The 17,971-nt window shown below is 40.7% G+C and overlaps 1 protein-coding gene across 2 annotated transcripts in view; it reads right to left on the bottom strand.

The window, feature by feature from the left end:
- The window catches only part of LRRK2 (leucine rich repeat kinase 2), a 158,627-nt gene that overhangs the window by 108,986 nt on the left and 31,670 nt on the right, over positions 1–17,971 (bottom strand). For both annotated transcript variants that reach the window (XM_067468805.1, XM_067468806.1), the window contains exons 5-9: positions 16,576–16,710; positions 12,512–12,646; positions 9,181–9,312; positions 6,883–7,002; positions 3,543–3,676 (exon numbers count right to left, since the gene is read on the bottom strand). In XM_067468805.1, the coding sequence (XP_067324906.1) occupies positions 3,543–3,676; positions 6,883–7,002; positions 9,181–9,312; positions 12,512–12,646; positions 16,576–16,710 (656 nt within the window). The remainder of the gene's footprint in view (positions 1–3,542; positions 3,677–6,882; positions 7,003–9,180; positions 9,313–12,511; positions 12,647–16,575; positions 16,711–17,971) is intronic.

The following is a 17,971-nucleotide window of genomic DNA, read 5'->3' as shown; positions in this document are numbered from 1 at the left end:
CTCAGATCTCTCTCCTGAAGACTGCAGTGAACTGGAGCAGGCGTGCATGTGCGAGATCTGAGAGGCAGCGAAGGAGGTACGATAATATGAAAATTACCATATTGAAATCAGATCTGATGTTTTTAAATTTTTTATTAGGTGTGCATTGGAAGAGGGGTAGTGTTATAGGGCAAGTATATCCCAAACTATATTTTAACGGGAAAAGTTAAACTCTATATTTTAATGGGGAGTCATCTTATACGCCCAGTCATCTTATACGCTGGAAAATACGGTAATTCTTTTCCTATCCTTGTCTTCACTGTCTAGCTGTCAAAACTATAAATTGTAAATGGAAATATTGCATGGACAATCCTGGCTTTGATATTCGATGATATCTCTCTGCATTTTCCTGCTAGAAAGTATTTGACTACCCTACATATTTATGTATAGAATTTTTAGTAAAAAAAAAAAAAACCTTAAAAACCCTGGGCCAATTTATGTATTGGTGATTGTGAGTACTGTATCTTACCTCTGATCAAAAAGGAACTATTTCCTTCTCTGTGTAGAGTGGAGAAAGGTAAGGTCACCAAGGCTGGATTTACACTGCCATATAATCTAGATCAGCATTTCTCAACCTGGGGGTCAGGACCCCTGGGGGGATTACGAGGGGGTGTCAAAGGGGTTCCCAAAGACCATCAGAAATCTCAGTATTTTCTGTTGGCCATGAGTGTTCTGTGTGGGAAATTTGGCCCAATTGTATCATTGGTGGGGTTTAGAATGCTCTTTGATCCTAGGTGAACTATAAATCACAGCAACGACAACTCCCAAATGTCAAGGTCTATTTTCCACAAACTCCACCAGTATTTACATTTGAGCATATTGAATATTTGTGCCAAGTTTGCTCCAGATCCATTACTGTTTGAGTCCACAGTGCTCTCTAGATATAGCTGAACTACAACTCCAAAACTCAAGGTGGGTATATTGAGCATTCATCCCATCATCAATTTCATCATTGCTGGAGTTCAGAATGCTCTTTGATTGTAAGTTAACTATAAATCCCAGCAACTACAACTCCCAAATATCAAGTCTATTTTCCCCAAACTCCGCCAGAGTTTACATTTGGGCATACTGAATATTCGTGCCAAGTTTGGTCCAGATCCATTATTGTTTGAGTCCACAGCGCTCTCTGGATGTAGCTGAACTACAACTCCAAAACGCAAGGTGGGTATATTGAGTATTCATGCCAACTTTGGTCCACCAAACCCTTCTAGTATTTTCTGTTGATCATGGGAGTTCTGTGTGCCAAGTTTTGTTCAATTCCATCATTGGTGGAGTTCAGAATGCTCTTTGATTGTAGGTTAACTATAAATCCCAGCAACTACAACTCCCAAATGACAAAATCACCCCCCCCCCCCCATCCCCAAATTCCAACAGTATTCAAATTTGGGCGTATCAGGTATTTGTGCCAAATTTGGTCCAGTGAATGAAAATACATCCTGCATATCAAATATTTACATTCAGTAGCAAAATTGCAGTTATAAAAAAGTTACAAAAATAATTTTATGGTTAGAGGTCACCACAACATGAGGAACTGTCTTAAGGGGTTGCAGCATTAGGAAGATTGAGAACCACTGATCTAGATTATAATCCACATTATTTGCTTTGAATGTTTGTGTTTTAGATGGATTAGGGATCAGCTGGTTTTCCCTGTAATAGGCAGTAAGAGCACCTAGAGCTTCGGAGAGCTTCTGTTCAACCATCTCAAAGCTCCCTGCTTGAGCAGTAATGGCACGATCATCAGCATAGATGAAGCTCTCTGTCCCTTCTGGTAGTGGCTAGTCATTTGTGTAAATGTTGAACATGGATGGAGCAAGCATGCTTCCTTGAGGCAGGCCATTCTTCTGTTTCTGCCATCTGCTTCTCTGGCCCTGGAACTCAACAAAGAAGCTCCTGTTTTGTAGCAGGTTTCCTATGAGGCAGGTGAGATGGTAGTCCTTTGTGATATTATACATTTTTCTCAGGAGGAGGTTTACAATATCATAAGCTGCTGACAGGTCTATGAAGACAGCTCCTGTGATCTGCTGATCCCTAATCCATCTAAAACACAGACATGTGCTTTTCACCTTAAGAACAGACAAGCATCCTGAGCTCTGAAGATTACCTGGGAAGGAATCCGACTGGAGCATTGCAGCGCACCCAAATACCTGGGAGTCACTCTGGACTATGCTCTGACCTACAAGAAGCACTGCCTGAATAGCAAGCAAAAGGTGGGTGCTAGAAACAATAACATATGAAAGCTGACTGGCACAACCTGGGGATCACAACCAGACACAGTGAAGCCATCTGCCCTTGCGCTGTGCTACTCTGCTGCTGAGTATGCATGCCCAGTGTGGAACACATCTCACCACGCTAAAACAGTGGATGTGGCTCTTAATGAGACATGCTGCATTATCACGGGGTGTCTGCACCCCACACCACTGGAGAAACTACACTGTCTAGCCTGTATTGCACCACCTGACATCTGCTGGAGAGTAGCAGCCAATAGTGAAAGGACCAAGGCAGTGACATCTCCAGCCCATCCCATTTGGGTATCAGCCAGCATGTCAATGACTTAAATCTAGAAATAGTTTTTTAAGATCTACAGAGACACTCGCTGGAACACCCCAGCAAGCGAGAGTCCAAAAGTGGCAGGCTCAAACCCAGAACCTCAATCAATGGCTGATACCAAATGAAAGACTGGGCACACATAAAACTGGGCGACTTGGAAGGCGCTGAACAGACTGCACTCTGGCACCACGAGATGTAGAGCCAATCTTAAGAAATGGGGCTACAAAGTGTACACAACATGCGAGTGTGGAGAAGAGCAAACCACTGACCATCTGCTGCAATGCAACCTGAGCCCTGCTACATGCACAATGGAGGACCTTCTTGCGGCAACACCAGAGGCACTCCAAGTGGCCAGCTACTGGTCAAAGGACATTTAATCAACTACCAAACAGGCAAACTTTGTGTTTTGCCTGTTTGTTTGTTTGCTTTGTTAAAAGTGTAATACAAATGTTTGGTTGCTCCTGACACGATATATAAATAAATAAATAAAATCTGCTTTGAATTGGATTATATGAGTCTACACTGTCATATAATCCAGTTCAAAGCAGATAATCTGGATTTTATATGGCATGTAGGAGGGGCCTAAGGCAGATAAGAAATTTAAACCCATGTTTTATAGAGTATGTCCAAGATCCTTCCAGACTATTCAGCCTGCCTTAGTATTTCATCCAACTTTGACAAGTGTGCCCTTAAGCAAACAACTCTCTGAGCTGTAGCCTCCCAGCAATAAAATAAATACAAGAGGAAAATGTGCACCTAACAGGTCTCCCATGAGTACAAACCATGTTGAGGATTGTAAAGCATGATTGTAAAGCTTAGCAGGAAATAAATGCTCAGGAAGAGGCTTGTCTGTGAATTCATGGTTCCTCTTCTTGTTAAAGTTGAAACAAAATATGTCAGTCACAAGCTTGCCTTGCCTCTTGAGACTCCCTTTGCACGATTTGTTGACTTCTTACCTGTACATCTGTATTTTTCCGGTGCAATTTCAATGCTTTATAACATGCTTTAAACCAGCATATTTTTTCTTCTTCCTCCTCCTCTTCTTCTTCCTCGTTTTCTTCCAAATCTCTATTTAAAAATATTGTTTCTGCTGCAGAGAAGAGTTATCGTTTGTGTGTATTTTGGAAACAGGAATATCCAGTTCCTAATACACTCAAGTAGAGATTAGCAAAAGCGACGAAACATGGTAATTGTAATTGGCAATCTGATTTCTGGTTTGGGCATCCACGTGTTATTACCAGCAGTGCCTGGGAAACTATGGAATAACAACAAAGCTTTGCTCGTAGTCCTTGAAACTATGAAGTATAGGAAAGCTTTCCAAACACAGATTTTGCTTCTCAGCAAATGGAACTAGTGAAATCTCTCCAGAGCCTCTTCCGTCAACACTACCATATAAAATTGTTTGAGGTTTTTTTTGGTTTTTTTGAAGCAAAATAAATCTTAGCTATTTTTTTTAATTACTTGTATTGTTTTATTGCTTGTATTGTTGTATTTGGGCTCGGCCTCATGTAAGCCGCACCGAGTCCCTTGGGGAGATGGTAGCGGCGTACAAATAAATTATTATATTATTATTATTATTATTATTATTATTACTACATACATATAAAAAGAAAATAGATGTTACTAATGTGTAACTATTTATTTATTTATTTATTTATTTATTTAGTACATTTCTATACCGCCCCTCTCAGCCTTCCGGCAACTCGAGGCAATTTACAAGGCAAGAATTCAATGCCACCAAGGACACAATTACAATATAAAATATAAAAAAACATCAGCAACAATAAAATCAAACATTATAACGAAACATACTTCAATCGATAATCATTAAAAATGTCCAGTTCCGCCATATAGTTATTCCATTATTATATCCGTTACTCCGTATTTTCAAATGCCCGCTCAAATAGCCATGTCTTAAGATTCTTCTGGCATGATAGGAGCGAGGAAGCCGATCTAATCTCCTTAGGAAGGGCGTTCCATAGCCAAGGGGCCACCACTGAGAAGGCCCCGTCTCTTGTTCCCGCTAACCATACTTGTGATGATGGCGGGACTGAGAGCAGAGCCTCTCCAGATGATCTTAAAGTCCTTCATGATAATGTGTGTAGCAGTAAGTAGGCGAATTCACTGCACAGATCTGAGCTATTTGGCTGAAAGTCACATTCTACTCTGAATGTGCCCTTAGCATTATGTCCTCTAAAAGCACTTTATACCAATTTAGGTCTGCTTGTATGTTACCACCAACGCCCCATCTCCTCTATCTTGTTCATGCCCAGCATTATTTTTTAAACTTTTTAAGACTTCAATTACACTTGGCCCAGCCTTAGATTTTAAATGTGCAATGAACCTTGTTCATTGTTTATGCTATTTGTGTATGAGATGTATTTTATGGCTTTGTATTGTGGTTTGTTATCGCTTGTATTGATGTATTGTGGGCTCGGCCTCATGTAAGCCGCACCGAGACCCTTGGGGAGATGGTAGCGGAGAAATGTACCAATTTAGGTCTGCTTGTATGTTACCACCAACGCCCCATCTCCTCTATCTTGTTCATGCCCAGCATTATTTTTTAAACTTTTTAAGACTTCAATTACACTTGGCCCAGCCTTAGATTTTAAATGTGCAATGAACCTTGTTCATTGTTTATGCTATTTGTGTATGAGATGTATTTTATGGCTTTGTATTGTGGTTTGTTATTGCTTGTATTGATGTATTGTGGGCTCGGCCTCATGTAAGCCGCACCGAGACCCTTGGGGAGATGGTAGCGGAGTACAAATAAAGTATTATTATTATTATTATTATTATGTCAAAAATATTCTAGAAGGAATAAATTCAGATACATGAAGGGGACAGGAATAGGAATGATTCACCAAGGGCACTATATCCCTGGATCTGATTCCAGGTTTTCTTTTTATCCCAGATTATCTGGCAGTGTGGACTCAAATAATCCAGTTTAAATCAGAAAACCTGGGATATAGGGCCTGTCTGGATGGGACCCAAGAAGACATTGTTTTCAGTTATTGTCAGAAACAATACACGAATGTGTGATATCTTTAGAATTTGACTCTTTGAGCAAGGCTGTAGTATGCTGTTATCCACACAGTTCTGCAGTTACAATAAAGCAAACTATAGAGACTGAGGCACCTTCTACAGTGCAATATAACATAATACACTACATTACACTACAATGTGTATTAATGTGGATTTCCTGCTTTGATGATCTGGATTATACACCAGTGTAAAAGGGGTCTGATGCCCATGAAATGCAATTAAAGTGCATTATGAAACTGCATTATATAGCAGTGTAGTTGGGAACTGAAACACCAAATACACTTTAATATTTATGACTAGCTGTCCCCTGCCACGCGTTGCTGTGGCCCAGTCTGTTGATCTGGAAAATAAAGTAATGAGAAAGTGTTGGTTTCTAATATATGTAATTTCTTTATGCTTGTGGGTAAATAGTATTTCTTGGTGTTTCTTTGTCAGTGCTGATGTGGAGAGTATCTGGTTTGCCCACCCTGGAACATGCAACATATCATTGTCCTTCTTTAAGGGTCCCTTTCAAATCTATGATACTATATCTGTGTGTGTGTGTGAATAATAGCTATCTATCTATCTATCTATCTATCTATCTATCTATCTATCTATCTATCTATCTATATCTATGGCTGCATGGCTCTTTGTCAGGAGGACTTTGGTTATGTTTTCTTGCCCTGGTGAAGGGAGTTGGATTGGATGGCCTTAAGTATTTTCTGTTGGTCATGGGGGTTCTGCGTGGGAAGTTTGCCCCAATTATATCGTTCATGAGATTCAGAACACTCTTTGATTGTAGGTGAACTGTGAATCACAGTGACTACAATTCTCAAATGTCAAGGTCTATTTTCCCCAAACTCCATCTGTGTTCATATTTAGGGGTATTGAATGCTTGTGCCAAGTTTGGTCCAGATCCATCATTGTTTGAGTCCACAGTGCTCTCTGGATCTAGGTGAACTACAACTCCCAAACTCAAGTCAATGCCCACCAAACCCTTCCAGTATTTTCTGTTGGTCAAGGGAGTCCTGTGTGCCAAGTCTGGTCAATTCCATCGTCGATGGAGCTCAAAATGCTCTTTGATTGTAGGTGAACTATAAATCCCAGCAACTACAACTCCCAAATGACAAAACTATAATTTTTTGAGTGATGGTCACTCCTTGTGTTGTGAGACGTTTTGTTGGCAAATTTGGTGTGATTTCGTTCATTGGTTGTTTTGTTTTTAAGGTACTCATTATGCACAGAGCATTTATATATAGATAGATTACTTACTGAGAAGAGCCAGGCAGCTGAGGCCTGCAGCCTGTAGCTTTGCATTTGCAGGATATTTTTCAATAGCTTCCACAATGACTTCATGTACATCATTCAATACCAGTATATTGAAGAAGTTTTCTGGAAGTAAAAGGACATTTTATTAGCTAATTGAGTCTGCATACACTTTGTACACACATCACATAGCTCATGGTCTGAAGAGAAAAAACTGAAAGAATGCCTATGCCAAGATCCCCCCCCCCCCCCCCCCCGAAACCAGATTCATTGTGAATGGTTCGATCATGAGCATTTGATACAATAATTGGACCAACACAAAGTGGCAACTGCAGTGAGATACTGGGGCGCAGTGGTTAAAGCACTGAGCTGCTAAACTTGTTGACCGAAGATCACAGGTTTGAATCCGGGGAGTGGTGTCAGCTCCCGCTGTCAGCCCTAGCTTCTGCCAACCTAGCAGTTTGAAAACATGCAAATGTGAGTAGATCAATAGGTACCGCTCCAACAGGTAGGTAATGGTGTTCCAAGAAGTCATGCTGGCCACATGACCTTGAAGGTGTCTACGGACAACGCCGGCTCTTCAGCTTAGAAATGGAGATGAGCACCAATCCCCCAGAGTCGGACAAGACTGGACTTAATATCAGGGGAAAACCTTTACCTTTTACTGGTGCTTTAGGAAAGACTAAGAAAATAGAAGCGCGGTCAGAGCTATTGTTTCATCTTGATTCTTCTTCAGAAGGACTTTTTGTGTTTTAGTGCAAACATATGCATATTTGCTCAGAATCATCTTCACTATCTTCAATGGGACTCACTCTTAGATGCATTTGTATTAGGCTTGGTTGATAAAAAAAATGGTTCAAAACTCATTTCGGATCTAGGGAGCACTGGCGGTTCGATTCTAAAGTCACTTCAAAATTTCAAAACTTTTTCAAAACTTTCCAGAACTTCCAAAACTTTTGAATCGCTTCGTTAATGGCAGACATGAATGCACAGTAGGAAAAAACAATACTGGCACTGGGGAAACTTCAGGGGATTCTCCCTCCTTCATGTTTAGACCAATCCTGACAAAACTTGCTACAGTGGCAGAACACATAAGCCATTGTTAGCTCACCAAATTTCATAAACTTTGACTTATCCATGGATTTTTGGTTAATTTATGATTTGTTTTATTAAAAAAAACATTTTTAATAATAAAGAAAATCTGTTCCTGGTTTGAAAGTGTTATTTCTTGTTTCATTGGGTGGTCCTTACTTTGAAAATAGTTGTTCTACTCCAGAAACTTTGTTTGTGTGGCACAAATTGTGTTAAATTGGTGGAGAATAGAAATCATAGTGCAGACCCCATCAAGGGACATCTAGTCTGACCACCTTCTTCTGGGCAGAAAGGCACCATCCAAACTATCCTGACATCCATTTGCTTCCCCTGCTGAGTTGGAGGGGACCCTCAAGACACATCCATCCATTTATTCCTTTTTACAGATGCAATCAATAATTTTATTTTATCGTTAATTACTGATGTAAAGGGCTGTCTGGCTGTGGCTGGCTATCCCAGTGCCTTGTTCATGGCAATCAGACCAAAGTGAAATGATTGGTTTTTAAGCAGTTTATGTTCTCTTGGCTTTGCAAATGTTGCTTATTGCTTTACTGCCTTCTTTAGACACCTTCGTAGATTTATTTTATATTTAGATGAAGACTGCTACAGACAGCTATTTTGGGTCCTTCAGCCATTTTGGCTAATAACAGCCTAGCAGTGTGGGAAATGTAGTTTAACAGCAGAGACTTTCGCAATCTCTACCATTGGGGGCCTGGCCTTCACAAACTACAACAATGGCTGTGCTTAGCCACGTCCACCTCATCCCTCCCTTGCATCGCTGGGGAGGGAAAGCATGAGATTTTAAAACTTTTAGGCTTTACCAAAATTGCTTAATGGTTGTGAAAATTAAAATAACCTTGGGACACATCTGAACATTATGGAATATTTCTGGAAAAAGGTAAGTGATTCAAATTCGGATTACCCCCCTCCCCCACCTTTCCTTCATGGTTCAAAACTGTTTCGAAAGTCAAAATTTTTACAACTTTCAGGTTCTTCCGAACGAACCTATCCAACTCTAATTTGTATAGAACTACAGTTTCTTGAGAGATTCAAGAGAAGATTGTCAGTAAGCATCAAGAGCCATCTTTAAACACAGAGGTCCAAAAGCTACCCATCTTTCCTCCACCACCCACCCCAATTATTTCTATCAGCAAGTAGTATAATAATATTTTAAATTAGCTAAGGAGAGAAACATCTCGTTTCAGGACTTACCCATGGTAAGTTTGTGCAACAAGCAGCAGCTCACTTCCTGAACTGGCTCACTCTTGGGGAAGGTTTTCATCATTTCAACTATGATATTGTAACACCGTACATTTCCAGACATAAGAACTTCCACATTGCTAGCTAAAGACAACATGAAAAAAAAGTTCATCTTACATGATTACCCATTTAAGCCCCTTCTACACTGCCATATAAAATCCAGATTATCTTCTTCGAACTAGATTATATGGCAGTGTAGGCTCATATAATCTAGTTCAAAGCAAATATTTGCTTTGATAATCTAAATTATATAGCAGTGTAGAAGGGGGCTTTGTTTTCAAACAGACAGTTTGCTCTGTGAAGATTTCCTTTCAGAGGAGTGTCCTTTAATCAGAGGCAGAGAACTTCTGGGCTTCCAATATAATTCTCAATAGTCCCCAAAACACCCAAAGAAGCTTTTACTTCTTCTATGATACAGAGTTCTAAACCTCAGAAAAATATAATTACCAGAAATGTATTACAAAAAATATAATTACCAGTAATTTAATCACAACTGATTATCTAGATCCATTTCAATCTGGTTTCAGATTGAAATCCCTTGAGTTGGGAGGCCACCACATGCTCTAAAACTATGATCAGAAAGGGAAGGTTGGACACTGACCAATAATTATCCATTATACAGGGGTTCAGGGATGGCTTTTTAAATATAGGTCTCACAACTGCCTCCATTAGGCAAATTGGAACTTTGCCTTGTTCCAAAGAGGTATTGACCACCACTTTCACCCAGTCTGTCAGTCCCCCTCTGGCCTGTTTGATCAGCCAGGAAGGGCAAGGATCAAGAATACATGTGGTAGTTCTCACCTCCCCAAAGATCCTGCCCACATCCTCAGGCTGCACAAACTGAAAGGCATCCATCAACACTGGATAAGCAGGAGTCAAAGTTACATCTATCAGAACTGTATCAATAACGGCATGAAAGTCAGAATGGATCTAAGTGGCTTTATCTGCAAAGTGCATTGGAAATTCTTCACAGTGGGCTGCTGAATGGTCAGGGATTTATTCTTGAGGACCAGTGTGTAACAGCCCTCTGAACACTCAAAACAGCTCAGCTGGACAGTTTCTTGCAGATGCAATGGTAGCAGCAAGAAACGATTTCTCTGCTGCCTCCATTGCTGTGGAGTAGGCTTTCAAATACACTCTAACTTATGCTCAGTCAGATTTGCTTTGAGTTCTCTGCCAACGTTGCTCTAGTCTCCACCTCACTTGCTTCATCACTGCCAACTCCTTGGAAAACCAAGCTGGTTTGAGGGGATGTCCGGGGGTGATTGTGTCCACCCACCCTGGCCATTTCCCCTAACTAAAGATACCAAGCATTGTATCTGGCATCCTTCTGCATATACACCATGTACAGCACAGTTGAATTGCATCCCTTTCCAAATTTCTAAATTCCTGTTATCCTGAGTTGTAGACTGTTAAAAAAATCATCACTTGGGTTCCCCCCACCCCTGCTAAATGAACATGGTTGTATCTTCAGCATGAATTTTGTACAGAGTCTTCAGAATAATTTAGGAGTACAAGACATCCAAGACAGAATTCTAAGAAATCTTTATTCTGAAATGTTTTCCATTATTCTTGGTATGCCAGCTGTGGGAAGACAGGGCACGGTGCCACCAGCAATCATTTCTAAGGCTAACACACCCAGCTGAGAAGAATCTCAGCATATTGCCTTGAGACAGCAATCTGAGCTTGCTCAGATTTCACGCACTACTTCACTGTCATATATAGTGCAACGAAAAGCAACTTTTGAGACTCTATCATACACACACAAAAATACTTTTTTGCTTTTAATTTCCAAATGAGAAAGTGGCATTAAAAAGATTTTAAATGTATGCAGAAGTGAGCTCAACTTTGTCATGGTTCTTCTTCTGTGCCCATCTGCATCATTTCTGTATTTAGATCATTATACCAAGTCAATGCCTTGGACTGCGAGAAGATCCAACCAGTCCATACTTCAGAAAATAAAGCCCGACTGCTCATTGGAGGGAAGGATATTAGAGACAAAGTTGAAGTACTTTGGCCACATCATGAGAAGAAAGGAAAGCGTAGAGAAGAGTATGGTGCTGGGGAAAATGGAAGGAAAAAGGAAGAGGGGCCGACCAAGGGCAAGATGGATGGATGCCCCCTTTTCGGTGGTGGCCCCTCGACTCTGGAACCCACTCCCTAAAGAGATCAGACAGGCCCCAACCTTGGTATTCTTTAGGAGGACCTTGAAGACGTGGTTGTTCCAGTGTGCCTTCCCGGAATAATGATCCCATAGCACTTTGTCCTCCAAGCACTTTATATTTTTAGGTCTGCTCGTATGCCCTTCCACAAACGCCACTATCACCTTTCGTCCATGTCCCAGCATTATTTCCATTTTAACTTTACATTTGGCCTTCCCACTGTTTTTATTGTGTGTTGTCTTATTGATAACGTTGTATATTTTATTGTCTATGTTTTATTTTAATTGCTTGTATTGTTGTTGTTTTGCTTGTATTGTTGTATTCGGCCTCGGCCTCATGTAAGTCGCACCGATTCCCTTGGGGAGATGGTAGCAGGGTACAAATAAAGTATTATTATTATTATTATTATTATTATTATTATTATCCTTGAAGTGACTGGATTGACTCTGAAGGAGCTGGGGGTGGTGACGGCTGACAGGGAGTTCTGGTGTGGGCTGGTCCATGAGGTCACGAAGAGTCGGAAACGACTGAACGAATGAGCAACAACAATCAAGTCAGGAAATTTAATTCCCCAAAAGCTATCCAAGACTGTTTGTATTTAACGCATTCACTACATCAATGAGCGGTGATCATTAATAACAAGGATGAGAAATATGAACTGCAGCTGCCATCATCCCCCACCCCTGGCTATGCTGGCTTGGCTGATGTGATCAGTAAATCCAAGAAAATCTAAGGCCCCTTCTACACTGCCATATAACCCAGATTATCAGAGCAGATAATCCACATTATTTCGTTTGAGCTGGATTATATGAGTCTACACTGCCATATAATCCAGTTCAAAGCAGATAATCTGGATTTTATATGGAAGTATAAGGAACCTAAGAGACCACTTCACAAGACGATATTATGCTATGTGCAATTCAAGAGACAGGAAGAAATCCAGTGTTAAACAATGGAAAAAGCATTTTTATATGGCAAATGCTACCCAGACTTTACCAATGACATCTCCTTTTAGAAAATGCATGCATGGCCAGGGGAAACAACTCACAGTGTCAAAATCAGAAGTGAGTGACTCATCAGTCATGTTTCTGCCTTCCAGTTATGAAAACAAGCATACTTACGTGGCCCGGCTAATGAATGTAGAGATAAAAGTGCAAGAAGGACTAGGTTCTCTTTCTCTGGGAATTTTTTAAACACATTTAGTATAATCATGTGGTCTTTGTCTTCAACAAATTCCATCAGCTGCTCATCTGGAACTGATTTTTTAAAGAAAAAAGACAGAAATATTATATAGATGTAAGATCTTTCATATATGTACAGAACTGTATTCACAATTAATATGTTAACACAGATCAGGAGTGTTTCTTCTGATGCTGTCTATGGTCTCTTCTTCACATATGTCACAGAGGTCGTGCTTCAGTCAAAGGAAACATAAGCCCTTTAAAGTAAGGGAGAGTAATATGTGGCAATAATCTATATAAATAAAAATGTAATGTTCTTTTGTGGGATTAACTTAACACAAAAACCACTGGATGAATTGACACCAAATTTGAACACAATGCATCTATCAGGCCAACAAGTGACCATCACTCATAAAAACACTGAAAAACACAGCAGAAGAGACTAAAAAAGCCAAAAAATAAAAAAATACATTACAACGCATGAGCAAAACAACATATTTACACATATACACAAAATACATATACACAGACTGGGCCACAGCAACGCGCGGCAGGGGACAGCTAGTAATAATAATAATAATAACTTTATTTTTGTACCCTGTCTTCATCTCCCCGAAGTGATTCAAGTGGCTTACATGGGGTCAAGCCCAGCCAACTTGTTTGTTTGTTTGTTTGTTTGTTTGTTTACTGTATTTGTATACCACCCTTTCAGCCTTTTGGGCGACTCAGGGTGGTTTACAGAGGCAACAATTCGATGCCCAAGAACATCATAAAACATTGAAATCATTAAACATGATATAAAACTATAACAAGAGTAATAAAAACGTAATCATTTATGTCTCCTAATTAAAAACACGTTAAAATAACACATTAAAAACTTAGTTAAAATAACACATTAAAAGTAATAAAACAGCAACATAAAACGAAACAAAAACAATTAGACAAGAGTATAACACAATATAAAAACAACCATCTAGGGCCACACAAAGGTTTTTTTTAAAAAAACAACATTTTTTGACAAAAAAAATATTTGATCCAAATGCCCCCAATTATGGTATATAGACACTAAGACACTACTTCCCCTAGCCAGCCATGGATCTCCACATGAGCTCCTGGCATTGTGGGCATGTCTACTGTCAGAACAGGGCACCTGCACAACCAGCGAGAAGGGGGAGATGGTCTCCCATCTTTCCTAAAGGTCATGTAGGAGGCCCGTTCTGACATCAGCAGAGATGCCAGCGACAGTCAGAAACTTGGGCAAAGCTCCATGACCGACTAGGAGTGATGAGGACAACTTGGGAACAATTCATCCCCTTCCATTGTATTTATGAGTGTAAGGAAAGAGACTTCCCGAGGTACGGGCGCAACTGGTGCACCCTGGATGACCTCCCCCAGTAGTTTCATGTATATGTTTAACAGCATGGGGGACAAATTTGTACCCTGAGGAACCCCACAGGTCAACGGTCAGGGGTTCAGACAGGAGTCCCCCAGTACCACATTCTGGGTACGGCTTTCCAGGAAGGACCGGAGCCACTATAAGACAGTGCCTCCCAGTCCTATCCTGGTGAGAGGACCCAGAAGGATGCCACGGTCAATTGCATTGAAAGCTGCCAAGATGTCCAAGAGACTCAACAGGGATAAACTCCCTGTCTAGCTCTCTCCTTATGTCACCCACCAAAGTGACCAAAACTGTCTTTGTTCCATAGCCAGGCCTGAAACCAGATTGAACTGGATCTAAATAATTGGTTTCATTCAGGAACCCCTGGAGTTGGGAGGCCACCACATGCTCCAAAATCTTGCTCAAAAAGGGAATGTTGGACACTGCCCAATAGTTTTCCATTGCCGCATTATCACAGGGTGTCTGCGACCCACACCACTGGAGAAATTACACTGCTTAGCCAGTATTGCACCACCTGACATCCGCCGGGAAGTAGCAGCCAATAGTGAAAGGACCAAGGCAGAGACATCTCCAGCTCATCCCCTGTTTGGGTATCAGCCAGCACATCAACGACTTAAATCAAGACATAGTTTTCTTAGATCTACACAGACACTCGCTGGAACACCCCAGCAAGCGAGAGTCCAAAAGTGGCAGGCCCAAACCCAGCACCTCAATTCATGGGTGATACCAGATGAGAGACTCCCCGCTGGGCACACAGAGGACTGGGCGACTTGGAAGGCGCTGAACAGATTGTGCTCTGGCACCACGAGATGCAGAGCCAATCTTAAGAAATGGGGCTACAGGGTGGAATCCTCGGCATGCGAGTGCAGAGAAGAACAAACCACTGACCACCTGCTGCAATGCACCCTGAGCCCGCCACATGCACAATGGAGGACCTTCTTGCGGCAACCCCAGAGGCACTCCAAGTAGCCAGATACTGGTCAAAGGACATTTAACCAACTACCAAATTTGCAAAATCTGTGTTGTGTTTTTTTTAAAATCTCTGTGTATGTTTTGCTCTGATAGAATTGTAATACAATGGTTGCTGATGACACGATAAATAAATAAATAAATAGTTTTCCATTATGGAAAGGGTCAGAGATGGCTTTTAAAATATTCGTCTTATAACTGCCTTCTTTAGGCAAGCTGGAATTTTGCCTTAGAATCATATAATTGTAGAGTTGGAAGAGACCTCATGGACCTCATGAAGCAGGAAAATTGCATTCAAAGCACCCCCAACAGATGGCCACCCAGCTTCTGTTCCAAGGAAGCATTAACCGCAGTGTTTACGTACTCTGCCAGTCACCTTCTGGCCTGTTTGATCAGCCAGGAATGGCAAGGATCTAGAAAACATATGGTAGCTCTCACCTCTCCAAGGTGAGTTAAAGTCTGACACCACTTTAACTGCCACAGCTCAATGCTGTGGCATCCTGGGAAGTGTAGTTTGGTGATGTACCAGCACTATTTGGCAGAGAAGGCTATAAACATTGTAAAACTACAGCTCCCATTTTTCCATAGCATTAGACCATGGCTGTTAAAATGTTGTCGATCTGCATTAATTTTGTGCTGTCGCGCTTGGGAGCTATTAGGAGGGATGGACGTGGCACCTTTCCCCCAAGGGACTGCTTCTTGCCCTCCTATAGGAAATTGGAACTCCCAAAAACCCAAAACACTGTAAATAGCTCAAGATAAGTTTTATTTATCACAAAGTCATTTCTTCAAAGCAATGAGCTGGAAAACTTTAGAAGGGTGAAGGAAAACATACGTTACAGTCTCAATTAGTCCTGGGTCCAAGGGGTTTGAAGCTGAGAAGCCTCACCAAGTTTCCTCTTTCCTCAATGGCTGTGAATGCCAGAGCAAACCACAACCCCAGTTCAGATGGCCTATGTTTTGAAGACTCAGGATCTTCCTCTGGTGCCAAAAGAACTGGCTTGAAGGCGCCTGGGTCTCAATAATTGTCCAGGACGATCTGGACATAAAGCATGAGTCCCGGGGTAAAAAAACCTCAGAACTGGTGCTAAGAGGTAACTTAAATCAGGGTCTTTTAGAATCAAGTCTCTTACTCACGTCCATCTGGTACGAACTCTGATGGCAGAATGAAGAAGAAAAAGGAAGTTCTCCCCTCTTGCAGGAAGAGGTGGAGCCAAACGGTCCTGACTGACAGCTACAAGCAACCAATCCATACAACTATACATAAGCAGGGTAAAAAGGGGCAGGATTAAGCATGATACAACAGTTTAAATCTTACAACTAACAGTTTTACACATAGGTGGCACCACTTGCGCCGTCACAAATTTCACAATGTAGAGGACTGGCAAAAAACAAATGATCTCTTCCTCTATGTCAACACTTTCATTCAACTGCACGGAATTACGAGCTATTTATTTTGTTGTTACTTTCCAGAGGTTATTTTTCATTGGGTGAGAAAGCAAAAAAGTACATGCGACACTTAAAACTATTCAGAGCAGTCAATAGCTATTTCTCTGTAGGGCACTTTACCGTACAAAACCTATTTCACCATGTGGCACCAGAAAACTGGATTAAAAAACTGAATCATATTATTTACCTTTTTCCAGAAGCATGTGCAAAGCTTTACATCCATATTTCTGGACCTCTTCATTATCAGAAAATGTATCCATAGCATCAAAAACCAATAAAAATACATCCGTCCCTTCTTCCAAGAGAAGAAGTGTTATTTCATCTACAAATAGAAGGAAACATCTGTAAGTTATTTGCTTACTAAATACTTTTTTTTCATCTCAGAATCCTGATATGGAAATCAATGTTATTACATCATTTCACATTTAGGGTTTTGTCATTTAACCTTCAGCAGAACAATCCAACGTATGTCCACCAGAATTGTGCTGAGTTACTCCATTCTGCGTACAGATTATCCTTTATCCAAAATGATTGTAACCAAAAATGTTCCATATTTTGGATATTTTTTTCAAATTTTGGATTACACACATACACACGTTGAAATATCATAGAGATGACATCAAACTCTAAAGAGAGAATTTATTTATGTTTGAGATATATCTCAAACACATAGCCAGAAATATTTATATACACAATCTATATAAATAAAAATGTAATGTTCGTTTGTGGGATTAATAGAACTCAAAAACCACTGGGCGAATTGACACCAAATTTGGACACAAGACACCTAACAACCCAATGTATGTCCTTCACTCAAAAAATTGATTTTGTCATTTGGGAGTTATAGTTGCTGGAATTTATAGTTCACCTACAATCAAATAACATTCTGAACCCCACCAATGCTGGAATTGAACCAAACTTGGCACACAGTTCTCCCAGGACCAACAGAAAATACTGAAAGGATTTGGAGGGGAGTGTCCTTTGGTTTTGAAGTTGTAGTTCACCTACATCCAGAGATCACTGTGGACTCAAACAATGATGGATCCGGACCAAACTCTATACGAATACTCAATATGCCCAAATGTGAACACTGGTGGAGTTTGGGGGAAAATAGAATCTTGACATTTGGGAGTTGTAGTTGCTGGGATTTATAGTTCACCTACAATCACAGAGCATTCTGAACCCCACCAACGATAGAATTGGGCCAAACCTCCCACACAGAACCCCCATGTGGGCCACAGCAACGCGTGACAGGGGATGGCTAGTATTTTTAATATTCGTGTGCATGGAACAAAGTTTGTGTACACTGGACCATCAGAAAGCTAAAGTGTCACTATATTAGCTACCCATAAGGACAAGTTCAGATTTTGGAGTATTTCGAATTTCAGATTTCTGGACAAGGGAACCTCAACCTGTACTAGAATGCAGCCTTAAATGGCTGAGAAATCCTATCCATATTTATTTAGAAGGCTCAGTGACTTCAAAGAACCTTGCTAACTAATCAATGTGCATACCTGTTCACTTCTTAGTACCTGAACAGCTGTCCTCTTTAGCCATTGAATTAATATCACATATAATGAAAT

Source organism: Anolis sagrei, chromosome 5 (genome assembly GCF_037176765.1).
Source record: "Anolis sagrei isolate rAnoSag1 chromosome 5, rAnoSag1.mat, whole genome shotgun sequence".
Taxonomy (NCBI): domain Eukaryota; kingdom Metazoa; phylum Chordata; class Lepidosauria; order Squamata; family Dactyloidae; genus Anolis; species Anolis sagrei.
The sequence above is the reverse complement of the archived record's forward strand: the minus strand, read 5'-3'. Positions and strand labels throughout refer to the sequence as shown.